Below are 26,537 nucleotides of genomic sequence, written 5' to 3'. Positions count from 1 at the left end.
AGGGCATTCTTGAAAGGAAGAAGGCTTACGAGGAGGGCATTAAGGAAGGATGGAAGAAAGTATGGCGGCAGTCTGGTGCCTATCCTCCGTCTTTCAGTTCTTGTCACTTCTTTTCGTTACGGGCGTGCCCACCTTATTTCATTCACGATCCACCCCTTCCTTCATGCCTGCCTTCGTCTCCTTCCCCACTTTGCTTCGTGCCCCTGGGCCTTTTGTCCACTCTTTCCTCCTCTAACTCCCCCCTCCCTGCTTGCTCTTTCCCTTCCGTTCCGTCCTTGCATTCCTTTACTCCTTCAGCATCCTTTCGCTTTCCACGCCCACGTCGCGTTGTCCTACCCCGTCCTTCCTTGCCGTCCTTTCACTTTTGGCCCCGATCACACTGTCCCCCATAAGCCTTCCTCCTTCAGTCAGCCTTCCTGGAAGTCAGACGTATTTCCTCGTCATTCCGTCTTTTTCTTTCTTCCCCACTCCCCCGCCTTGCTCAACCTTTCACTCCTTCCTTCCCTCATTAACTCTTATTGGCCGCAGCTACCTTTAGCCCTGTCATTATGTAGTGGAGGAGGTGCGCCGTCCATCCGCCCACTGGCTCCTGCGGCTACTTCCAGCGAGGGAGGGAGGAAGGGGCTCTCCGCGGCCGGCGGCCGCCAGGGAGCGGAGGATGAGGCCGTTCCTGGCCAGACCCCGAGCCAAGCCGAGGAAGAGGCCCCTGGGACCTCAGGCAGTGAGGAAGCAGTGGGGCCTCTGGCGAGCCTCCCGCGCCGCACCGCCCCTCAGCCCCAGGCCAAGCGGCCCTGGGGAAAAGCTCCGTCGTCCGGCTTGGATGGGAGACGCCCGCCTTCAAGAGGATATCCTTCTGGCGGCGCTCGGAGGGTACTACAGCTCCCAGGATCCCCGTGGCCCCTAGAGAAGGGGCAGCAGGGATTGTAGCCGTTGTGGAAGACCCAATGGCCCTCCACTCCAAGCCCCTTCTTCCATGCAGCCGAACTCCCCGTCAAAGCACTCCTGTGTGAGAGGGCCATTGTTTAAGAAGAGACCCCAACAGACTCCAGGGATCCAACAGCTCTTACTCTTAGCAAAATCCATCCCTCCTAATGTTGAGGCGGAATCACTTGTCATGGAGTTTGAAACCATTGCTCTATATCCTCTTCTCTCTGCAAGCAGCAGAAACAAGCTTGCTCCCTCCCAATGGGACATCTCTCAAATCCTTAAGGCTTTCACATCGCCTCTTAACCTCTCCTTTCCCAGCCGTAGTATCTCCTCATAAGACATGCTTTCCAGACCCTCTTTGTATGTCCCGTCTTCTGGACACACTTCCAATTTGTCAACATCATTTTTAAATTGTGGTGCCCAGAACTAGACCAGATATTCCTGACCCAAAGCAGAATAGTAGTGGCACTATACTTATCCCTTGATCTATACACTATACTTCTATTGATGGCAGTCTAGGATCACAATTGGCCTTTTTGGCTGCAGCACCATCACACTGTTGACTCATGTCCAATCAGTGTGATGTCGTCATCTCCGTTTCCAGGTTCTTTTAAAATGTCACAGCTCTTCTCTTCCATCCTCCTCGCATCATCTTCCATTTCATCCGCGGCTTACGTCTAGTGTTAGAGTTAAAAATGTAGAAGTTGTTGTTGGACGTCAGTAACTCAGGCCGGGGAGAGGAGGGGGAAGAATCTCGCCCTTCCAAGTAGGCTCGACAAAAGCAACTGGAAGGAAGGAAGGAGGGAGGGAAGGATGGAAGGAAGGAAGGATGGAAGGTAGGATGGATGGAAGGAAGGAAGGAAGGAAGGAAGGAAGGAAGGAAGGAAGGAAGGAAGGATAGGAGGAAGGAAGGAAGGAAGGGAGGGAGGGAGGGAGGGAGGGAAGGATGGAAGGAAGGAAGGAGGGAAGGAGGGAAGGAAGGAAGGATGGAAGAAAGGATGGAAGGAAGGATGGAAGGAAGGAAGGAGGGAAGGAAGGAAGGAAGGAAGGAGGGAAGAAAGGAGGGAGGGAAGGAAGGAAGGAAGGAAGGAAGGAAGGAAGGCAGGCAGGCAGGCAGGCGTTTTCCCCGCCGGGCTCACCTTGCAGCTCCTGCCGTCCCGCAGCCGCTGAGGGGACCAGGAGGACCGGGAGCAAGAGGAGGAGGAGGAGGGCGCCGTCCAGCCGCCCCATGGCTCCTGCGGCTACTTCCAGGCGGAGGGAGGGAGGAAGGGGCTCCCGGCGGCGGCGGCGGCCCAGGGAGCGGAGGAGGGCCGTCCTGGCCAGACCCCGAGCCAAGCCGAGGAAGAGGCCCCTGGACCTCGGAGGCAGGGAGGGAAGCAGGGAGGGCCTGGCGGAGCCTCCCGCGCCGCACCGCCCCTCAGCCCCAGGCCAAGCGGCCCTGGGGGAAAGCTCCGTCGTCCGGCTTGGATGGGAAGCGCCCGCCTTCAAGGAGGATCCATTCTGGCGGCGCTCGGAGGGGACTACAGCTCCCAGGATCCCCTGGGCCCCTTAGAGATTGTAGCCCGTGTAGAAGACCCAATGGCCCTCCACTCCAAGCCCCTTCTGCCATGCAGGAACTCCCCGTCAAAGCACTCCTGGTGAGAGAGGGCCATTGTTTAAGAAGGAGACCCCAACAGACTCCCAGGGATCCAACAGCTCTTACTCTTAGCAAATCCACTTGTCATGGAGTTTGAAACCATTGCTCTATATCCTCTTCTCTGCAGCAGCAGAAAACAAGCTTGCTCCCTCCTCAATGGGACATCCTTCAAATCCTTAAGGCTCTCACATCGCCTCTTAACCTCTCCTTTCCCAGCCGTAAGTCTCTCCTCATAAGACATGCTTTCCAGACCCTTCATTTTGTTGGCCGTCTTCTGGACACACTCCAATTTGTCAACATCATTTTTAAATTGTGGTGCCCAGAACTAGACCAGATATTCCTGACCAAAGCAGAATAGAGTGGCACTATTACTTCCCTTGATCTAGACACTATACTTCTATTGATGCAGTCTAGGATCACATTGGCCTTTTTGGCTGCAGCATCACACTGTTGGCTCATGTCCAATAGTGTGATGTCGTCATCTCCGTTTTCCAGGTTCTTTTAAAATGTCACAGCTTCTTTCTCCTCCTCTCACTTTCATCCTCGGCTTACGTCTAGTGTTAGAGTTAAAAATGTAGAAGTTGTTTGGACTCAGTTAACTCAGCCGGGGGAGAGGAGGGGGAAGAATCTCGCCCTTCCAAGTAGGCTCAGACAAAAGCAAACTGCTGCAGCCTTTCCTCGCTTGTGTGTTCTTCCTCATTAATAAATTTAACCATCTGGTGTTGCTTGGCCAGATGCGCCTCATTTTATTTGTGAAATGTTGGAGGATATGCAAAAGGGTACTATGGCCTGTTACAGACTGCCAAAATAAAGCTGCTTCAGGTCTCCTTGGAGGTATGCTGTTTAAATGATGCATGCATCCTAAGAATCCGGAAGCTGCACCAAAGCCCGTGCTTAGGAATGGAGTGTGGCGTTGGTGCGACCTCCAGGACTCTTACGACCCATGCATCATTTAAACAGCATGCCTCCAAAGAGACCCAGCAGCTTTATTTTGGCAGGTCTGTAACAGGCCCAGATCCTTAATATGTTATAGTAACTTCCCATATAACACAGTTTTTTAGACTGGTGTGACTTTTCCTGCTGCGTTGGTGGGACTGGTCCCAGCTTGGCTCTCTTCTGCCTCGTCCCCCTCCGATCCTGGCCTGGGCTCGGTCTCTCGTCCCTATCAGAAAGCTTCCAAGATGACCTCATTGTTTTCTTCCAAGACTTGGGTTGCCTCCCAGGAGTCGAAGGGGCGTTTTTGGTTTTCCTTTGCTGTGGTCTGGCTCAGCTCCCTCCTTCCACCCACTGAACACTGGAATTGTATGCGTCCTAATTTGGGTCTGCCTGTCAAGAGACAAGGGAAATCCCTTCCCCTTTGGAGAGAGAAAATGACATCTGGGAGGGAAATCTTTTCAAAGGATCTACTCAGGGTGCCTGAAAATGAAAAATTACATTGATCTGGCTACAATATTTTTGTAGAGGGTAATCCCTGAGATGGCAAGAAGGGATGCTTTGATTTGGATTTCCTTCATGTCAAGAGGGTTGGACCGGGTGGCTCTTGCGGTCTCTTCCAACTCTACGATTCTATGGCCTGTTCCAGACTGCCAAAATAAAGCTGCTTCGGGTCTCTTTAGGCTAGGTATGCTATTTAAATGATGCATGCACCCTAAGAATCCGGAAGCTGCACCAAAGCTGCACTCCAGTGCTTAGGAACGAAGTGTGACTTTGGCGCGACCTCTGGACTCTTAGGACCCATGCATCATTTAAATAGCATACCTCCAAAGAGACCCGAAGCAGCTTTATTTTGGCAGTCTGTAACAGGCCTATGATTCTATGAAATCTTTTTCCAGGCTCTGATCTGGCAAGTCCTAGCCCAGCGTCCAAGCACAATCTTCCCCGAGCTGCCTCTCTTCAGATGCCTTGAACTACTGTACAATGTCCACCATCCCAAGCCATGTTGAGAGCTATAGGAGATTATCAGATGGAGCAAGGGGGAAGCCGGGAGTAGAAGGCACATTCCCAGCATAACTGGAAGCACTAGCTTGGGTAACTATCAACTGTTTACACATGCACTGATGCCTCAGACAATGCATTTTATACATTTAGAAAACAATGTAAAATCCCAAGATTTCACTTTGAAAATAAAGGATGTGTTTCTGCTCAACAGGCTCTTTGGGAGCTGTTGAGATGCAGATGTTGGTAGCTGGCCGGGGCAGGAGTTACACCCATGAAACCTTCTGTCAAGTTGGCCTCAACGATTGTCCGTCATCCAACCACAGACAAACCCTCAGCTAGTTTGCGGCTGGCCAAGTTGTGTTTATTCTGTGTTTGCCCTGCTGCCATAACAACTGGAGCCTAGTTAGGTCCAGGTGAGCTTTTCTGCCTTTCTTTGTAAGCCACAAAGGCAACACAAGGCAGGCTTTTGTGGTCAGACAAGGCCTTAATCGTATCTATAACAAAAGGGGCTCCACCAGGAGAGAAGGGGAATTGGTGAGATTCATTTTATGGGTTTTTCCAAAACTAGACAGGGGTTGGTTGCCTTCTCTCTGTGAGTGTAAGTATGTGGTTTGGCTTTCTTTTTCCAGAAGCTTTGTTTTCTTTCCATGGTAACTGATTTTGGAGTCTATAACTTTGGCCAGATTTGAATAATATAAAGCTAAGAGACCAGCACAGCATACAGGAGGAAGGTCTGCTGAGAACACAGAGAGTTTAGGCCTGTTGTTTAGTCTAACCCCTTTGACATTTTGATGACATTACCAGCAGGACAGCAAATACACATTTGCACTCTCTCTTCACTAGTGTCTTCCTTTAAAAGCCATGTCAGCTCATAGCAGTTAATTGCATGGGTACTCATTTTAGCGACTTACAGAAGGGTGCAAGGCTGAGTGGACCCTGAAGTCCTGCCTGGGATCAAATTCAGAAACTCATGGCTGTGAATGGCTGCAGTACTGGCATTTAATCATTGGGCTCCTGGTAAAAGGCTTCAGCCTGACCTGGGAGTCTGTAGTTTGTGTTTGTTGCATGCCAGTAAGTTATTTCCAACCTATGATGACCCCTATCATGGGGTTTCCTTGACAAGTTTTGTTCAGTGGTGAGTTTGCCCTTGCCTTCCCCTGGGGCTGAGACAGTGTGACTTGCCCATGCGTTTACATGGGTGAGCAGGGATTCGAACCTTGGTCTCCAGACTCATAGTCCAAAGTTCAAACTAATACACCACGCTGACTCTTGGGGGGGGGGGAGCAGTGTCTGTAGTAGACTACTACAATAACATCTCTGTTGCCCCCCCCCCCATTTTAATTTTTATCCACCTGGCTTCCATGATTCAAGTCCTGGATCTGTCACGTGTAACCTAACCATTCCTGACATATTATGCTACTCCTCCTCCTTTCCTGTTTGGCATATTTCTCTTTAAAAGGTTATACCTCCTCTATTCCATTCTAATCATGAGACTCATCCCTCCAAGTTTCAGTGATGTCTATTATATCGTATTTGTTTTGCTGTGCTAGAAATTCAAGTTCATCTTTTTTCTTTTCCATGCTCTGTGCATTAGTGTTGAGACTTTAAGACCATGAGACATCTCCCCTAGCTGCCTATGTAAAGGTCTTTCCTTCCCACTGTTGGGTCTTTTTACTATTTGTTCCCTCTATAACAGTCTCCAGATAAACTCCTGTCCTCCAAAATACTATCTTCCTCCCCCACATAACAGTTTAAAGCCCTCCTGATCAAATGTTTGAGACTGCAGGCAACTGATGTGAGGTGCAACCCACTCCTTGCCAGAAGTCCCCTCCCCCTCTTTAACCACAACCTATGATCCAAGAACCCAAATTGTTCTCGATGTCACCATTTGTGGAGCCAGTTGTTCACATCTGATATTTCCCTCTTCCTTCCTGGGCTATGCCTTTCAACTGGGAGAAGAGATGAGATGACAGCCTGTGCATCCAGCTCTTTTGGCTCCCTACGACGCAGAGTCTCAGAATCCCTTATGATATTCTGAAGGCTGTGCCACATGGACCAAAAGGAAGGTGTAACAGCCAGGAGGCTTGACATGTCTTGTCAGCCTGTTACGTCATGAATTTTTTGCCTCAAGGAGACAACATGCCTCCTGTGACATCTTGTCAGGCCCCCACACTACTGCTCCTTTACCTCTCAGGAAGGAGCCCTGCCGCACCACCACTCACCTCCTCCGAGACATGGAAGCAGCCATTCCCTTTACTGGTACAGTCCGTCCTCACCTTACACAGGGGATCCGTTCCGGATCCCTCCGCATAAGGCGAATTCCGCCTATGCTCAAGCCTCATTGGAAACAATGGGGCTCATGCGCAGCGACGCAGCGGTGCATGGGTCGCAACGGGCGCGCGTGCCCATTCAATTGAATGGGACGCGCCGGCCCTTCCGCCCTGCGCGCGCCCCGTGGCTTGAGCGCGTATGCTCAAGGCCGCGTATGGTGCGCCCGCGTATGGCGCAGGCGCGCTGTACTCCAAAGGTCTTGCACTTTCCCTGATAACTGGCCCCACTGCTTTTCCTCATTATTCTTGATAAGGGAGAGAGCTTCAGATGGATTTTGTAGCTTCAAGCTCACAGAATGATCCTGTTATGGTATTCTAAGGCAGTGATGGTGAACCTTTTAGAAGCCAAGTGCCTAAACTGCAACCCAAAAGCCACTTATTTATTGCAAAGTGCCGTGTCCCTCTGGCTTTCTAGTAACAAACTCTGGCAAACTGTGCTGGGGCGATGGCACATGTGCCCACAGAGAGGGCTCTGAGTGCCACCTCTGGCACATGTGCCATAGGTTCGCCATCGCTGTTCTAAGGGGTGGCATTGGAATTTTCAGCTGTTTTTATGTGATGTATGTGTCCTGAGTTTTCAGTTCTGACTAAAGCTGCCTTACCAGTCAGACCTTTCTGACTATCTAACTCTCAGGATTCTAACTGGTTGAGCATGGGAAGCATTGCCGCTAGTTTTGACAAATCCCTGGCTTCCCTACTTGTCACATTCCTGCTACTGTCTATCTCATGTGTATAGGAACTGACCTCCTCCCCAGAAACTACTTCTGTGTTTTCCCCATCCAGGACAGTCTATTCTGCTCTGTCCAGAAAGACCTCTTGCTTCCTAATGTGATGGGAAATACAATGGCTTGGACAATTCTAACTTTAGTGTTCAGTTCAATTCAATTCAGTAAAATATAGTCTTCCCAAATTCATACATAAAACACTGCATTTGTCGTTTATTATGGAGTTTCCCTTTGGCCTTTCCTAAACTGAGAAGATCAGAAGAGGATTTTCCAAAGAGAGCAAATTACAGAATTGTTTCAGTTTACCAACTTTTCCAATGCCCCATCCCACATTGGACAAAAAACAAACAACAACAAAACCACAGAGCAGAGCAACAAGAATGTGGAATAGATTCTTCCTTTCTTCTCCCTCCCAGTAAGATATCTACACACTTCTGCCCAGGATATGATGTAACGGTGTTGCAGTGTGTCCCCTCCAAATGAGATCATTATGCCAGGACAAGTCTGCAAGGGAAATTTCATGCAGCAAAAGCCACAGTGGAAAATGCTGGCTGGCTGGCTGCCTGGGCAATACTGGATCCCCTCTTAGCCAAGGACATCCCTGAGTGAGTTCACTGCCCAAAGAGGAACAGAGCCCACATGTTGCGGATTCAATGCTGGATCTCATCTCCCTTGGCCACGAAGGCTTGGCCCAGCTATCCCCTACATCAGTCTCTTCTTGTTTGCTCTTCTTGGGGTCCTCCACTCTCTGGCAAACATGAAAGTATCTTTCAGGTCAAGTCCTTACTTCATCATTCATGCTGTTATGTGGGAGCATTTTTTAAAAATAGTGCTTGAATAGAATTATAGAATAATAGAGTTGGAAAAGACCACAAGGGCCATCCTGTCCATCCCTATTCTGCCATGCAGGAACTCTCACTCAAAGCATCCTGGACAGATTGCCATCCAGCCTCTATTTAAAGACCAAGGAGGGAGACTCCAATTTTCAGAGGGACTGTGTTCCACTGTCAAACAGCCCTTACTGCCAGGACGTTCCTCCTAATGTTGAGCTGGAATCTCTTTTGCTGGAGCTTGTATCCATTGCTCCATTGGGTCCTGTTCTCTGGAGCAGCAGAAAACAAGCTTGCTCCCTCCTCAACATGACATCCTTTCAGATACTTAAACAGGGCTATCATATCATCTCTTAACCTTCTCTTCTCCAGGCTAAACATCCCCAGCTCCCTAAGCCATGTCACATAGGGCATGTTTTCCAGACCCTTCACCATTTTAGTCGCACTCCTTTGGGAGGGAGGTGCCTAATGGTAGACCTTGTCTCCTGGGGAGCAGCTAGTTTTACCCCAGGCAAAGCCACTTGGGCCTCTGGAACTCTCCCAGAGGGCCTCCCAGAGGGTCCAGCTCAGAGAGCCCCGGAGTGAGGAGTCTGCCTGGGGGCCCTTCACACACACAGGGCGCCCCTATCATCCCCATCCCGGGGCTCCCTCTTTTCTTTTTGGTCTCCATTAAAGGCCTTTCCTGCCGGGCTCCCCGCCCTCAGCTGAAGGCTATGGAACTCTGGGATTTGTAGTCTGTTGTTCCCAGAAGCCCACAGCACGGAGCCACGGTAATAGCCCGAGGTGGGTGCTGCACCACCTGCCATCATGGCTCCACGCTGTGGAATTCTGGGAACGGTAGTGGCCCCGCCTCCCTCCCTCCCTCCCGCCCGGCCTCCCCCTCCTCCTCGTTGGGAGCCCGGCCTCCCAAGATGGCGGCGCCCATGGAGCTGTTCTGCTGGGCCGGCGGCTGGGGGCTGCCCTCGGTGGACCCCGACTGCCTGGCCGTTTTGGTGAGCCTCGGGGCGGGAGAGCCCCCACAATCGGCCCCGGAAAGGCCTCTCTTTCTAAACACTCCCCTCTCTCTCTCTTTTCTTTAAGCCAGGAAGTTGTTGTTGTTGTTGTTGTTGTTATTAGGTGGGTTGTGTATTTCTCTCTTATGTTTCTGCCCTGTTTTCCTTCTGGTGAGCTCAAGCTGGCAAAGGAGGCGCCCTTGCATCCCTGCAACCACCCCCCTGCGAGGTGGGCCAGAGGGAGAGAGGATAAGGACTGCTGCCCACAACCACAGAATGATATTCGTGAATGAATGGACATTTGGACACACTTCCCTGAACAGTTTTAGCCTGTGAGGCTTGTGGTTCAGTGGGGAACCCCAATTCCAAAAGGATGTGGAGGAACTGGAGCCATGTGTCCAAAGGAGGGCGGCTAAAATGGTGAAGGGTCTGGAAAACATGAAGCCCTGTGAGGAAGGCCTTAGGGATCTGGGGATGTTTAGCCTGGAGAAGAGAAGGTTAAGAGGTGATATGATAGCCCTCTTTAAATATTTCAAGGGATCTCAGATTGAGGATGGAGCGAGCTTGTTTTCTGCTGCTCCAGAAAACAGGACCAGGAGCAATGGATGCAAGCTTCAGGAAAAGAGATTCCACCTCAACGTTAGGAGGAACCTCCTGAGAGTAAGGGCTGTTCGACAGTGGAACAAACTCCCTCGGAGTGTAGTATAGTCTCCTTCCTTAGAGGTCTTTAAACAGAGGCTGGATGGCCATCTGTCAATGGGGCTGCTTTGAGTGAGAGTTCCTGCATGGCAGATTGGGGTTGGACTGGATGGCCCCTGTGGTCTCTTCCAACCCTACGATTCTATGCTTCTAGGAAGGGAATCAAAGGGATCCCCTGGGGATAAGGGCCAAGAACAGGGTGGCTGTGTAGCTGCTTAGACTCCAAAGATCATCACAGGGGACCACTTGCAAGCCACCATACACACTTGTTAGGCATCACTAGGTTGACAGCTTGGTTCTGCTGAGGCTGCTGTTGACAGCAGGGTCCTCCAGCAGGTGCTCAAACCTGTGTTTCTGAAGGGCCAGCACTGCCCACCCTGTTAGATCGACTCTGGTAAATCCCAAACTACAGGATGTGGGGGTCTTATCCACTGGGAAAAGGGACATTGGCTCTTACGTGTGGTATGTCCGTTTCCAGTAGATAAGAGCCCCACATCCTGGCCCACCCTCAGGGGTACTGGCCTAAGGATGGTTCATATCCACATAGTCCTTCCCTATGGGGAGCAAGCTAGATTGCTCACTGCTTGTCTCTGTCGCTGTCTAATTCTCTATAGTTTGGTATCCAAATAAATTGCTTATGTTTTTCTGGTTGTGGTAGACTCCTATTTAGCAATGGGGCTTATTGGGGTTGCACTGGTTATTCCTTCCTGAACTGGACAGGCCTATTGTGAGAATAAAAACAGAGAATAAAAACAGGCAAGGATGCGAACACCTTAAATTCCTTGACAAAAAGAAGTGAAAAATGAATTAAAATGGTTAAGGTGGGTCAAAGATTGTATTTATTGGTTTGTTTTACTTTCTCCCCAGACATATGCCCGCTTCACAGGAGCACCTCTCAAAGTTCACAAGATCACAAACCCATGGCGAAGCCCATCAGGTAACCTTCTGGTGGGAGGAATGTTGGGAGAAAGGAGAATTGACAACAGATTAATCAAGGTGTCTGCCGTTATCACCTCTCCCAACCCTTTCTAAGAAATCCCAGCATTTACATTTTAAAATATAAACATCTGTTACGTTTCCAGTTTTTGAGGTAACTGTAGAACTAAGAGAATGGAGAAATGTAATTTTAGATTATGTTCTTCTTCAGTTGGGAACCTCTGGAGCCATGATGTATGGCTAAAGGAGAAGATTTCCTGAAGAAGAAGAAATAATCTGCACATGGTCAGGGGCACAGTTCATTATTGATTTTATATATACCTTATGCTTCCTCATATGAGCTAAGGGCAGCTAACTACATAAAATAAAACACCCTTGTACTTGCTTCCTATGGTATTCTTGGTCAAATCTTGACAGTGGGTGTAGTTTTTACTTCCCTGAATTAATTGTCAGTCACTAGTCTCATGGTTGCCTGTTCTGTTGCTAGGGATGGGGAAGACCTTTTAAAGCATTGAAATAGCATTTGCAACAGACAGCGATGGCAACAGGCATTGATGTTTTACTAGCTAGCTGGGATAAAGTAGGGCATGCTACAAAAAATTGTAATGTGGTGTAGCCCTTTTCTGGGAGCACCCCCCTACACACTCCTGGTGGGAGATCTTTAAGTGATCAAACCACCTCTGTCTCTGCAAATCAACAGATCACCCTTTTCCTAATCTTCTTGCAGGAACCCTCCCAGCGATGAAATCACAAGATGAGGGCATCATCTCAGACCCTCATCAGATCATCACCTACCTCAGAAAACAGGTATCTACCCTCCCATAACCTCTCCTTATCCTTTGGGTAGTCATAGGAGAGCAAAGGTGGTATGTCACACACATTTAATTGAGCAGTGATATTCAGATCATGCTTTCCTAATTTATCATGGAGATGGGGCCATTTTCTTCTATCCAATTGCAACAGTATGCTTCCAGTCTGAATTCAAGGTGCTGGTGATAACTTTTAAAGCCCTAAAAGACTTGGGACCTTGTTGCCTCAGAGTGTGCACCCTCTCTTTCTGGCTGTCCCAAAACTGGGGCCAGTTGGAGGGACTTTCTGAGTCGGTACAATACGTTGTGGGAGAACATGAGAGAGGGCCGGCTGAGTAGTGGCACCCATTATGGAATATCTTTCCCTTGCCAGCATAGTTGGGAATGGTATCATTCTAATGCAGTGATTCCCAAAGTGAGCAAGACAGCCTGCCAGGGACAGTGGAAAGACCCAGGGTGATGAGCGAAAAATGGGTGGCAGTGGAATCTCTTTTCATGTAGCTTGCATCCATTGCTCCATTGGGTCCTGTTCTCTGGAGCAGCAGAAAACAAGGTTGCTCCCTCCTCAATATGACATCCCTTCAAATATTTAAACAGGGCTATCATATCACTTCTTAACCTACTCTTCTCCAGGTTAAACATCCCAGCTCCCTAAGTCGTTCCTCATAGGGCATGGTTTCCAGACCCTTCACCATTTTACTCGCATTCCTTTGGACATGTTGCATATTGATGAATATATTGTGTGTTGTGATGTTTTATTTAATAAAAATTATTTTAAAAAGAAAGAAAGAAACTTCTCAGTTGCTGTTCAGCCAGTTGCTCACTTGTTGCTCCCAGGCTGACCAAATGCAAAGGGAGGAGTGACTGAGATTAGTTGTTTTAAATTTGCAGTAGAACTGTAGACCTAATATCAAGAAGTGGGGGTGGGGGTGCTAGGGTCATCACCCAAGACGAAAGGGGGCGGCAGCCGAGAAATGCTTATGAACCACTGTTCTAGAGCCAAGTCAAATCATGGCTTTTTATTAAAGCCTTTGGGCCAAAATAATTTTATCCAATTTGCAAAAGTTATGTTTGGTATTATTTTAAATTGTTGTGACTGGTTTTAAGTTTTAACTGACAAATGAATTGATAGTTTTAGTCTTTCAGAATTGTTGCTGTTATTTATGGTTTTATATTTATTTTATAAATATAGCTACCCTGAGATCTTCAGATATAGGATGGGATAGAAACAAACAAACAAACCAAATAAATAAATAAATAAATACCATAAAATTCCCCTGGGGGCATTCTGTAATGAGCCCTATACTGGTGATGAGTGGGGCTAAAATCTCATGAGCAAATGCAAGTAGATAAATAGGTACCACTCCGGTGGCCGCCTTGATCATATTTTGGAAAGGCGGGGTAAAAATAAATTTTATTATTATTATTATTATTATTATTATTATTATTAGGTAAACAGTGTTCTGTACAATCATGCTGGCCACATGATCACAGAGTAGTCTCTGACAACTCTGGCTCTTTGTTTTAGTAACGGAGATGAGCACCACCCTCTGTGGTCAGACACAAGTTGACAAACTTATCAATGGGGAATACCTTTACCTTTTACCTAGTATAACAGCATCCCAGACCACCAGAAGAATTTAAATGCACACACAGAAATCTTGATGCACAAAAGTTAACAGTCACACTGTTTTCCAGGGTCACACATTGGTAACTAGATAAAGCAGTCTTCATGCTATTAGATGACTTATTTCTCCAGTGCCCTACTTCCTTCACAGCTGTGGCACCCATGGCTTCCCTCCCCCCCTCACTATTGCACAGTTTGGCCATAGATTTTAAAACTGAGAAGCCATAACATAATTAGTGTGTTAAAAGATTAAAAGGAATATAGAAAAGGGTACAGAATATCAGCAACAGCAAGTACATTTCTATACCACTTATCAGTGATCCAGCTCTCCCTAAGCAGTTTACAATGTGTAAGCTAATTGCCCTCAACAAGCTGGAAACTCATTTTAGTGACCTGCAGAAGGATGCAAAGCTGAGTGGATCTTGTAGCCCTGGGATTGAACTCACAACCTTGTGACTTGCAATACAGGCATTTAACCACTGCACCACGGAGCTCCCTGGTGAGCAGATAAATCTCATTGGGAAGGCGAAGGGTTTGACATCCATAGATGCCAGCCACAGATGCGGGCAAAACGTTGGGAATAAATTCTTCTAGAACGCAGCCACACAGCCCAGAAAACTCACCCAAAACTCACTGATAAGTTTGTTCAAAAACTGGGTTGCTGCTACTGAAATATCCCTGCCCATAGTAGTCATTCAATCCAAGTTCTACCAGATGCTATATCAACTCAGCTGCTGTTTTGTGAGGTCTGGAACTCCAGTGGGTGGGTGTTGCTATTCAAGCCACTGAACCATCTCTCCCCCCACTTCTCTCTCTCTCTAGAAATTCAATGCAGACTATGACCTCTCAGCCCGACAAGGAGCAGACACACTCGCCTTTGTGTCCTTGCTGCAGGAGAAGCTGTTGCCAGTGTTGGTGAGCGCTGGGGCAAGGGAGATTGGAATGTTACTTTTAAGAAATTGATTCTGACCTCTTATACCTCATCAAGTTTGTAGAGTGATGTATTTTTTTCATATCTTGTAGAATTTGATATGATGACGACGACGATATTTATCCCACCTTTTCCTCTGTTTATATTATTACAATTATGTTTATCCCACCTTTTCCACAGTTTGGGAGTCAGAGTGGCTTGTAACAGTTGAAACGAACATCATTAAGAAAACATAACAGGCAAAAGTTAAAAAGCAGTTAACCTCTCAAGACGATTAAAGCCAATTAAAAACAAAAAACATTAAATACAACAAATAAAACTCCAGCACATTATACAGGGCCCTTTTCACCTAATAAATCAATTCTCAAAGCTGTGCCAGAATAAAAGTTTCTCACTTGTCTGTGGAAAGATAGTAAGAAGGGCATCAGTTTACCTAGAAAACATCTTATTAGTTTTCTCTTGCTTTTCTTAGGGCTAATGATGGTGGTGTGTGCCTTCAAGTCAGTTCTGATTTATAGAATCCATAAGACAAATCTGTCATGGGTTTTTCTTGGCAAGATTGGTTCAGAGAAGCTTTGCCATGGTTTTCTCCAGAGGCTTGAGAGTGTATGACTTGCCCAAGGTCACCCAGTGGGTTTCATGGCTGACGTGGGAATCGAACCCTGGTTTCCAGAGTCATAGTCCAGTTACTCAAACCACTATGTAACACTGGCTGCCAGACTGAGAACTGAAGAGGGCTCCTGCACCTTTAATAGAAGGCACAATTTCATTAGGAGTGGCTTGTAACAGAGCCCCAAACCAGATCAGGAAACAAAGGGAGTAGAGTTTCATGAGTAAGAAGACCAGTGTGCAGGTTTTTTTTTTTCTTTACCTCAGTGATAGAGTGTACTACAGGTATTTGTATTCTAAAGATCCCAGATTCAATCCTCTATGTTTCCTGTTTAAGGAAACATATTCAGGGGTAGCTATTTTGACCATGAAGCAAAATACAGCAAAATACAAACTCTACAAAAGAGCCATACTTTTATTGGACAATCAAAATGCACAAAATGCATAATGCAGGCATTCACAGCACCACTAGTTTCTTCATAAGCCAAAAGACATTAGAAATTATACAGGAGAAGAAAAGTGACAACACTAATGTCACAGGCCTACATTTTATACATTTAATGTATATGCTCTTTGTCCCCTGTTTAAGGATCACAAGTGATAGAGAAGACTGCTCTCCATCCAAAATCATGGAAACCTCTGCTGCTTCAGAGACAGCAGTGGGCCAGACAGAACAGTGATGTGACTTGGTAAAAGGCAGTTTTTTGTGTTTCACGCAGCTTTTGAAGAAATCACATAAAATGCAATCTTTGTCTTAAAATCATGCAGTATATCACCCAAGATTCCTGACATCTTGACATAAGGGACGCACAGCGTCCACATGTCACTGCGTGTCCGTTACATCACAAGTGCGCTATTGCAACTCCTGAGGGACGCCGTGCTGTGTGTTCCTCCAGAGGCAAACAGGCCACCGCCAGCCCACCCTTTTGTGGGAGTCTGTCCCAGGCCATGGCCTCCCTGGCTGCTGAAACACCTCAGTTTGCGCAGCAGAGAGAAATTTCACCAGTCTTAGCATCAAAATGTTTTCACAGCTTTCAGTCATGCGAACTAGAGACATTTTGTTTTTATCAAGTGCTATAGATAAAAATGAGTTGAATTCTGTATCTGATTCCACAACATAACTACAGAGTACACACTGTCCTTGGGGAGAAAGTAGTTATAGTGCCATCCTCCCCCCTCTCTCTCTGACAGATCCACACATTCTGGGTGGATGCCAAGAACTATGTGGAGCACACACGGAAGTGGTATGCAGAGGCCATCCCATTCCCATTGAACTTCTTCCTGCCAGGACGAATGCAGAAACAACAGTTGGAGCGGTTACAGATGGTTTGTGGGGAAAACTGTCTGGAGAATGAAGATGAGCTGGAAAAGGAGGTGAGCAGAACAGGAGAGTTGTTCTACAGCATGGGGCGGGGGGCATATCGTGGCCTCTGTGGGCTGCATGCAACTTATGGACCTCACCTTTGGGCCCCTGAAGTCCCCCACTAATTCCCCAAAGCCTCCACCCCTCTGCCATGAAAAAATATTTTTTGTGCTATTTTCTGGTAATGCTTGCTTCCAAATGAGGCAGAAACACCCTCAACATGTGAAATTACACAACATGTCCCATCCCCACAATGGCTCCAAAACTGAATACTGCCCCCCAGAACTTTATTTTCTTCTGCACTCCCTCTCAAAATGGTACAGGGGGTGGTGCAACATTACAGAATCAGAATTTTAGAGCTGGAAGGAGCCAATTTCCAATTGTCCAAAGGAGCCTCTTTCTTCAGGCTAGCCCTGATGGAGCTGGGCCTGCCTGATCACTCCCTCTCAGGCCGGAAGATGACAGTTAAGGAGGGAGGAGTCTCTTCCTTCAGGCTAGCCCTGATGGAGCTGGGTCTGCCTCATCACTCCTTCTCAGGCCGGAAGATGACAGTTAAGGAGGGAGGAGTCTCTTCCTTCAGGCTAGCCCTGATGGAGCTGGGTCTGCCTGATCACTTAATTACCAATTAATACAATGGTGTGGTAAAATGGTATTCCATATTTGAGGGAGTGGACTAGACTTGAGAGCAGAGCATTGTAAATAACTCACTAAACTCCACATCCCAACACCCCTTAGAATAGAGCCATGGCACGCAACATGATACAAAACTGTAATAAGTGCAGTGTGGATACTTCCAGAATATTGATCTTACAAAAGCAGACTTAGCTGTGTTAATCCATCAGAACAAAGCAAAATTCAAAACCTACCAGCAGGCAATGTCTTTATTGCAAGTGTGGGAGTCAGTTGGCCCTTCCCTACTTTCAGTCCCCAGCAGGAATATACAGTGGTACCTCGGGATACGAAATACCCAGGTTACGAAATTTTCGGGATACGAAAAAATCCCATAGGGAATTATTGTTCCGGGTTACGAATGTTTTTTCGGGTTACGAAAAAACTTTTGGTGCTTTTCGGCGCTATTTTACACGGAATCGCGGCTTTTCCCCATTAGCGCCTATGGCATTTCGGCTTACGAAGGCTTTTCGGGTTACGAAAGCGGCCGCGGAACGAATTACTTTCGTAACCCGAGGCACCACTACTGGCTGTGGATGATGGCAGTTGAAATCCATGCCTAAACCAGAGACAGAAGAATGGTCCTCCCTACATTCCAAATGCCATTGCCATGGCCTCAGAGAGCAAGAACCTCTGGCCTTGATTCCCTTTCCCACTGCCATTGCCTTTTCCTTTTGTATCATGTAAGCATGAAGGCAGAAAACTGTCTAATTTACCATTTGTAAGCTGCTCTGAGAATATTTCTAAAGAGCGAGGCATAAATACAATAAAATCATCATCACCATCATCTAACACCCCTGGAGAGTACCAAACTGGGGGAGACTCCTAGAAAGAACAACTCTTGGTATGGTAAATTGACCCAGCTTCTTTGTTCCCCTTGGTGCCCCTGCAGCTGTACCATGAAGCTCGTGAGTGCCTGACGCTCTTCTCTCAGCGCCTTGGCAGACAGAAGTTCTTTTTCGGAGACTCGTAAGTACCATGTGAGGCTGTGTTTGGTGTGTTGTTGGGATTTGTTGAATAGAGGTGAACAAGACATGTGACTCATGTTGAATTGAAAAACACAAACTTTGTAATATCTCTGGTTGTGAAATATGTGTTGGCTTAATGACAACTTGAAATCCACTTTGTTTATGGTCAGAAGGATTCTCTTTTCCAGTCAAATGTGTCAGCAGGGCTCTGGCTTGAAGTGAGAAGGGGGTTCTGGTTCCAAATTTGGGCGAGCTCTAATTAAGCTCAGTACAGTATATATTAAATATGTATATTAAATATGTTTTTCCCACCCTATTCCCAAGATCTCAGAGTAGAGTGCAATAAAATCAGTGCAAATAAAAGGCTGGCATCCTGTTCAGTATTTATGAGATGGTAAGCAGACATATAGTCTTTTAACTTTTGAGAGTCACATTTATGATCTTCGGTGACTGAACATGATCTCCAAGTCCTTCCTCTTAAGCCACACCATCCCTTTTCAAGAGACTGATCTTGGATCTCCTGGCTCCACTTTTGAAAGCCAAACTCCTCAATGCAAAATTTCAACAGCACCTCAAGTCTCTGCCGAACCTCTGCTTTCCATCTTGTTAACCACAAAGGAATGTGGGCAACAGCCACATGCCCCATCATTTAGCAGCAGTATCATGCATTGTGAGCAAGCAAAGCCAATCCATCTCTCTAAACCATGTTAGGCAAGTTGGAGGACTCAGCTCCTGACACATATGCTTTCAGTTCTCATTGAAAGAGGAAGGGTGGGCTTTAACTGTAATTGCTAAATCAGTAATCAATTGGCTAAGACAAAGAAATGTAAGATGAAATGAATTATCCCTCAAAGCAGGAAAACAAAGGGAGAACCTTTCCTTTCAAATACAGGCATACCATAATTGCCAAAGCCTCTTGAAAGTGAAGCTCACTTTTTGCAGTCTTTTTACACACTTTAAGCCCCCTTTTTCTTCCTTGCCCTCTGTCTAGCTTGAAATTTTTAGCAGTATCAGCATTTGGAGGATAATAAAGGAAGTTAGAGGAACATACTTTTGGTGTTAGATTGCAACAGAATGTCTGCACTAAATAATGTGGTTAAGCATTAGTTGGAAAAGAATAGATTTCTACTCTAGGCCATGTAGCTATGTACGTCAGCCTACAATACACAAGGTAATCAACAGTTGCATCCAGAATCCTGTACTTAATGTGGATGACAGAGAAAAAGAGAAAGCAAATAATCCTGGCTCACCAGCCCCCCTCCAGCCTGTTAAAGAAGCACAGATCAGTAAATTTGGCCACAAAATGGAAATAATGAGAAAAGTAGTGGTGTAAGAAAATGTCATTCCTGGATGCATTTTGCAGGAAGCTTTCAAGTGGTCTCTAAAAAGTTCAGAATGTTTATGTATACTAAACATTCAAGGCTAATTTGACCTGGTTGTTTCGTTTTGTATGTGCATATTGTTAGTTTTTGGTAAAATGTTTGCTGAAACATGTTGAACTGCTCTTCTGTCTGTGTTATAGGAACCTATCCCTATACTTTCCATTTTATTTTAGTCTGTTTAAAAAGTCATGCATAGGAACACGCCTACTTTATTAACAGAGGGATTAAGCAGACTGGCAGCTTGGAGGAGCCTCCGGCCACTCCAGCCCCAGTCACTCCCTGTTCATTGCAGGACCACAACGACCAAATGCCGCCGCGGTCCTGAGGCCAGCTGCCATGGCAGTTCCAAATGGGCCACTAGCAAGGAGTGCTTTTTTGTGCTTCTTTTTTCGGTGACCCTGGGCTACCTTAAGTGGCTGTGGCTTGGCTTCAGCCCAATCCTGGGGTATGCATCATCTGTCGCCATACCTCTGGATAATCACCATGCACCGGGATCAGCCCAAAGCCAGTGCTTTTGGCCTGTGTGTTTTCAGGCCTCAGTTATACTTGTAATATCTCCTGTTATACTTGTAATGTCTCCTGTTTCCAAAGTTGCAAGGACAATTCCTTCACTGGAAATTCCTCTGTATGTTATTTTCATCTTTTCACATTCAGGCCTGCTTCCCTGGATGCCATTGTTTTCAGCCATTTGGCTCCACTTTTGAAAGCCAAACTCCCCAATGCAAAATTTCAACAGCACCTCAAGTCTCTGCCGAACCTCTGCAATTACTGCACATCCATCTTAAGCCTCTACTTCCCCTGGGATGGAGGTCAGTGCTGATTTTGTTACTCCAAAGTTTGGAAATATAGGCGCGTCCACACAAGGCCTTGTAGCTTTAAATCTTTCATGGATATTATCTGGAGCAAGGGTGGGGCATCAGGGATCATTCCTCACCACCACCACCCTATAGGCTTCACCCATACACCATTTTTTCTACACACTGTTAAAATGGCAACAGGCATAGATGTCCTTTCAATTCCTGATTCCAGTTTGAGGAATACTGAAGAGAAAAATACATACAAATCAACATTACATAGTCAGCTATCCCTCTACCAGAAACAATAACAATAAATTATGTTAAATGGTTAAAACAGGTGCATTGGAGAGAGACATCTTGGGACAGACAGGAATTATCTATATCAATGTAACAGAAGGTCAGTCTGGAAAGGCCTGCCAGAAGACATCCGTCTTGATGGCCTTTTTAAAGGCATCAAGAGTGGTGATGCGTCAGATCTCCTCTGGCAGGTCATTCCATACTTTAGGAGCAGCAGATGAGAAGGCCTTCTGGGAAACCGCAGCCAATCTGGTCTTCCTTGGCTGTAAGGAACTGAGTGTGCAGGGTGGCTTGTATGGAGGAAGGAGCTCCCACAACTAAGCTGGACCCAAACCATATAGGGCTTTAAAGGTTATAACCTACACCTTATAGTGCGCCCAGAAACTAATTGGCAGCCAATGAAGAGATTTTAAGATTGGTGTTATGCGGTTGGCTCTAGATTTACCAGTCTGGCTGCCATATTTTGAATCAATTGAAGTTTCCGAACTTGGCACAAGAGTAGCCCCATGTAGAGCGGATTCCAGAAGTCGGGTCTTCCTGTCTCCCTTTTGAGAGTGGTTGCACAAGAAAATTGAAGTTATTTGGAGTGGAATGGAGTTCTGAAGTGCTTGTGAGGAGGTTGGGATATTTTTGTATGTAAGGAGCTTTCTGTCTGATTTTAGGATAATAATTGTCCAAAAATATGCTTAATTATTTTTTAATTCTGGGGTGTTTCAGGGGCTGCAAAATGTGGCCCATGAGATGCAACCAGCCCATAGGCTGTATATTGCCCATACTTGATTTCCAGCAACAGTTGATTTTGAGCAGCCATCTGAGTCATGTTGGATAATTCCAACTAGACCAGACCGACTGAATCAGCTGTTAAATGGCAGTGGAGCTATTGATTTGATAGACCTATTGTAATTGAGACTGACAATAGGATAGGCTTCTGACATGGCTTCTGGTGCAGTTTAAATTCTACAACCAGACAGTCCAGTCTAGATCCTGTTATATAAATGTTATATAAATAATGTTGCAGTCCTATCCCCTCTCACCATGACCGAGTACTGTTTATTGCAGTGTGATGCATTCTGAGTAGACGTTTGTGGGATTGCATTGTCAGGTTTGAATCATATGGCAAGTCTTAATTAGTGTGGACTCTGTGAATCAGTTGTTGCATAGTGAATCAACACTTATATAAATCCATTTATTTAATAGTTCTACTACAGTTAAGATTGTATGGGATGCCATGGCTTAGTGGTTAAGATGCCAATTCTGACAATCATAAGGTCAGAAGGCTGACAGTTCAAGGCCCAAGTGATGGAGTGAGCTCCCATCACTAGTCCCAGCTTCTGCCAACCTAGCAGTTCAAAAACATGCAAATGCAAGTAGGTAAATAGGTATTGATTTGATGGGAAGCTAACAGTGCTCCGTGCGCCATGCTGGCCACATGACCACCAGAGTTGTCTTCAGACAATGCTGGCTCTTTGGGTTAATAACAGAGATGAGCACCGCCCCATACAGTTGGTTACGACTCGACATTCATGTCAAGCGGAAACCTTTACCTTTACATTTCCTAGCAGACAAGGTCCCATCCTCCTGAACCGTGGATGCTGCTCCCATTCAGCTCCTATAGGTGGGGAATATAACAAAGAACAAGCCACACCCAGCCCCCCAATGAAAGGGGCTACCCTCCCCTTAGGAAGCAAGTTTTGTTTCCTGCCTTGCTCTTAGCAGGACACTTTTTTTTCAAGAGCTAACCATTGCGGATCAAGAATTCTCTTTAAAAGCTCCCTGGCCTTTCTTTCCTCTATCTCTAATCCCCTCTCGTTGGGGTCTTCTGATGGAAAAGTCTAATATAGAGGAGGTCCTCCAAATCTTCATTTCCTTCCTGATAATACAAAGAGACCTGCCCTCAAGCATTTGGCTGCAGGCTTTCCCCTGCTGCCTTCTCATTCCACAGATAGAAGCTGACCAAACTAGCATTTAAAACTTAGTTCAACATGTGGTAGTGAGATATCTTGAATCTGATGGGAGGACAGCTCAGACGGCAAGAGGTAGCCAACAAGGTGGAGACTAGTGTATATTCTCTCATCTTACCACCTGTTCAGGATCTGTCACTTGAGATAGCTATATCACTCTTTCATAATGGTAGGGCTGACCCTGAAACATCTGAGGTTTGGGTACCATGTTCATTGGGTCCTTAGTTGTTGTTGAACTTTGATCCCAAAGGTCTCCAGCCAGCATGACCAGTGGTGAGGAACCTGGGAAGTGTCATCCAACAACATCTGTCCTTTTAAAAAAATTGTTGATTGATTTGGTCTCTTTCCCAGGTGACCCTCCACCCAATGTGCCAAAGGCTGCCACTGGAGATGGGAGTGATAATGAGGAGGAGCCCTACAAACGCCGGAACCAGATCCTGTCAGTGCTGGTAGGCGTTGTGGCCATGATTGGGTATGCTCTCCTTACTGGCATTGTCTCCATCCAGAAACAGGCACCCAGCTCAGAAGGTTCTCGTGCCATTGCCCTTGAAGAGGAAGAAGAAGAAGAAGAGTGATCTTCTCAGCTCAGGAATGGTAAAATCTGCAATCTGTAAACGGACTATAATTGGGGGGGGGGGGTTGTACTGTGCCAGGCCCAGCATGCCTGCCTCCCCCTACTCCTAATAAATATTGCTTCTTGTTCATTCCAGAATTCTTGATGAGGGATATGGCAGGGAATAGTATAGGCCAATAAAGTTTTCTGAACCACTCTTTGCAGACTGGCTTCTGTCTACATTCAGCTTCTTGTCTCATTGCTTTTTCTTCTGATAGCTGTTGAAATTATAAAGATAAACTGCTGAACACTAAGGTTAGAATTGTTCAGGTCACTGTATTCCCAATCACCATGCATGGATGTGAGAGCAGGACAGTGGAAAAAGTGGAAAAAACAAAATCAACTCAATTGAGATGTGATGCTGGAGAAGAGTGTTGAGGATACCATGGACAGTTAAAAATACAAACAATGAGTCCTTGCACAGATGAAGCCTGAACTCTCCCTGGAAATCTAGATGACTAAATTGAGGCTGTGAAGTCGGATTTCACCAGCATCTGTGGCTGGCATAAATGAAGATGCCAGCCACAGATGCTGGCGAAACATCAGAAAGAAACTCTTCTAGAACATGACCACATAGCCCGAAAAACCCACAAAAAAAATAAATTGAGGCTGTTGCATGTTGGCCACATCACATGAATCACTAGAAAAGACAATGATGGTAGGAAACATAGAAGGCAATAGAAAGAGAAGATGATGACATAGAATCGTAGAGTTGGCCCAGCTTTCCAGTTTATTCAGGTCATTTTGAATTTTGATCCTGTCCTCTGGGATATTAGCTACAGGTGTCATCTGCAAATTTGATAACTATGCCCCCAGTATCCAAGTAATTGATAAAGATGTTGAATAGCACTGGGCCCAGGACAGAGCCCTGTGGTACCCCACTGGTCACTACTCTTGTCTAGCCCACATTTTGCAAGCTTCTTTTCAAGCATGTCATGGAGAACCTTGTCAAAGGCCTTAATGAAATCAAGATATTCTATATCCGCAGCATTCCCTCTACCAAACTGGTAATTTTATCAAAAAAATATCAAATTTACCTGGCATGACTTGTTTCTCTGAAATTCATCTTGACTTTTTCTGATTATGGAATTGCCTTCTAGATGTCCACAGACTCTCTCTTTAATGATCTGCTCCAGAATCTTTCCTTTTTAGATGTCAGACTAACTGGATGATAATTGTTAGGATCCTCTTTTCCCCCTTTTTGAAGATGGGGACAACATTTGCCCTCCTCTAGTCTGCTGGGACTTCTGTTCTCCAGGAGTTCTCAAAGATTATTGCCAATGGCTCCAATATTACATTTAGCAGTTCTTTTAATACTCTTGGATGCAGTTCATCAGGTCCTTCTTAAAACAAACAAAGGACTTTCAATCTGTTAAGGGTGATAATATTTCATTTTTTCTTTAGTTTTCTTGAAAATTTATTTTTTACCAAAAAATTTAAAAGTTTCCAGAAATGTTACATCTCTACTCCATGCCCTGCCCATTTCCCTAAACTTCAGTCTAGTTCTCTTCTTATGTAAATATCACATGGAGTAGGGAAATTTCAGAACCACAGCTGTCCAGGTTCCATGACCATGCCCCTACTGTCCAGGTTTTTGCTCTCTCCATTGCAGCTTTGGCACAGCTTCCCTTGCAGCTTCGCAGCTTCGTTTTGACCCAGAGCTGGATTCCTGACAATGTTTGCCAGACAGAAGCCCTGACCTCCTTCAACTGTTGATCTAGACAGGGTGACGTCTCCTCTATCGGCCTGCCAAGTGGTAAAGACATCTGTATCCACAGTGAGTCCTGGAATGGGCCCAGAGTCTTCTTTTTTTTTTTACCCCTCGTTGTACAGATTCAGCTTCTGGTTGACCCGTTTATTTTGGCATGGCATCTTTCCACATCACTCTCTTCCTCCTAGGATGAGACACTTCTGGAATTCATAGCGTTTGAGGTTTTTAAACAAGAAAAATAAATGTTGGCATTTTGGTGAGGGTTTTTTTCCCCTCACGCAGCTGGGTGGTCTGGGCAGAACTTGGAAAACTCCTTGTTGAAATTTATTTTGCCCCAGCTTTCTGATCTGTTAAGATCATTTTGAATTGGTGGGTACTACTACTCCCAATTTGGTGTCATCTGAAAATTTAAAAGGCATGTCCTCTATTCCTTCATCCAAGCCATTGCTAAAGATGTGGAATAGCGCCAAGGACAGAATCCTGTGGCACCCCACTGGTCACTTTTTTCCAGGATGAGGAGGAGCCCTTGCTGAGCATCCTTTGGGTTTGGTTGGTCAACCAATTAGAAATCCATCTAACAGTCACATTGTCTAGCCCACATTTTACTAGCTTTTTCCAAGAATATCATGGGTGACCTTGTCAAAGGCCTTATTGAAATCAGGATACACTACATCAATAACGTTCTCCTCATCTACTGAGCTTGTAGCTCTTTTTAAAAAAGAGAGAGTGGGTTTGGCTGGCCTGTCTTGTTTTTGAGAAACCCATGTTGACTTAATAATCACAGCCTTCCATTCTAAATGCTTATGAACTTATGTTTAATGATCTTTCCTGGTATTGTAAGGCTGACTGGGACTAAGCTAAAAGGGGGAGGGACACTTGTCACTTTTGAATTTGATGAAAAGTCGAGGTTATATACTACTGTACTTTGAAGTTGCCAGATTTCTCCTCCAATAGGGCAACTAACCTTCACTTGCTGCAGTAATAGCTACCCAAATCCTCCTGCAGCTGGTTCAGGTGACTGCATCATAGAATCATAGAGTTGGAAGAGACCTCCATCCATCCAGTCCAGCCCCATTCTGACATGCAGAAATTACAATCAAAGCACCTCCAACAAACGGCCATCCAGCTGCTGTTTCTACTATACTCCAAGGGAATGTGTTCCACTGTTGAATAGCTCTTACTGTCAGGTTTCTCCTAATGTTTAGATGGAATCTCTTTTCCTGTAGCGTGCATCCTATTGCTCCATGTCTTATTCTCTGGAGCAGTAGAAAACAAGCTTATTCCATCCTCAATATGACATCCCTTCAAATATTTAAACAGAGCTATCATATCATCTCTTAACCTTCTCTTCTACAGACTAAATATATCCAGCTCCCTAAGTCGTGATGGTTTTTACACCTTTCATAATTTTGGTCACCTTCCTCTGGACACACTCCAGCTTCTCAACATCCTTTTTGAATTGTGGTGTCCAGAACTGGACATGATATTCCAGGTGAGGCCTGACCAAAGCAGAATAGAATGGCACTATTACTTCTCTTGAATCTAGACACTATACTATTGATGCAGCCTAGAATCACATTAGCTTTTTTAGCTGCCACATCACACCATTGAATCATGCTCAACTTGTGGTCTACTAGGACTCCTTGATCCCTTTCACATATACTGCCACATTCCATATTCAGCAGTCTTAAATAGGTATTGAAACAGAACCTTTTCTTTAAATTTCTATTGGTCTTTGCTATTGGCAGAGTTCCAACTCTTATTGATATGACTTACAGAAACCGAAT

At 45.8% G+C, this 26,537-nt stretch overlaps 2 protein-coding genes across 2 annotated transcripts in view; one reads left to right on the top strand and one right to left on the bottom strand.

Moving 5' to 3' along the window:
• Positions 1-2,336, bottom strand: part of THBS3 (thrombospondin 3) — a 49,064-nt gene extending 46,728 nt beyond the window's left edge. The window contains exon 1 of the mRNA XM_042440763.1: positions 2,067-2,336. Within this exon, the coding sequence (XP_042296697.1) occupies positions 2,067-2,157 (91 nt within the window). The 5' untranslated portion in view covers positions 2,158-2,336. The remainder of the gene's footprint in view (positions 1-2,066) is intronic.
• A 6,892-nt stretch (positions 2,337-9,228) lies between these two features.
• MTX1 (metaxin 1) lies at positions 9,229-23,197 on the top strand. Its single transcript, XM_042441192.1, has 8 exons — positions 9,229-9,378; positions 10,945-11,014; positions 11,741-11,820; positions 14,272-14,364; positions 16,181-16,363; positions 17,914-17,990; positions 20,026-20,180; positions 22,778-23,197. Exons 1-8 carry the CDS (start codon positions 9,298-9,300, stop codon positions 22,999-23,001), a joined length of 963 nt encoding a protein of 320 aa, XP_042297126.1. The 5' UTR covers positions 9,229-9,297; the 3' UTR covers positions 23,002-23,197.
• The last annotated feature ends 3,340 nt before the right edge of the window (positions 23,198-26,537 follow it).

Source organism: Sceloporus undulatus, chromosome 9, assembly GCF_019175285.1.
Source record: "Sceloporus undulatus isolate JIND9_A2432 ecotype Alabama chromosome 9, SceUnd_v1.1, whole genome shotgun sequence".
In the NCBI taxonomy this organism is placed as follows: Eukaryota; Metazoa; Chordata; class Lepidosauria; order Squamata; family Phrynosomatidae; genus Sceloporus; species Sceloporus undulatus.
Note: the sequence above shows the minus strand (reverse complement) of the source record. Positions and strands in the feature narration are given on the sequence as shown.

Bases quoted from the DNA above. Each gene is read 5' to 3' on its own strand.
- MTX1 (XM_042441192.1), top strand. From the start codon at position 9,298: ATGGCGGCGCCCATGGAGCTGTTCTGCTGGGCCGGCGGCTGGGGGCTG. The intron at 14,365-16,180 runs GTGAGCGCTGGG...TCTCTCTGACAG, and splicing joins AGAAGCTGTTGCCAGTGTTG to ATCCACACATTCTGGGTGGA. The intron at 20,181-22,777 runs GTCAGTGCTGAT...TCTCTTTCCCAG, and splicing joins CTACTTCCCCTGGGATGGAG to GTGACCCTCCACCCAATGTG.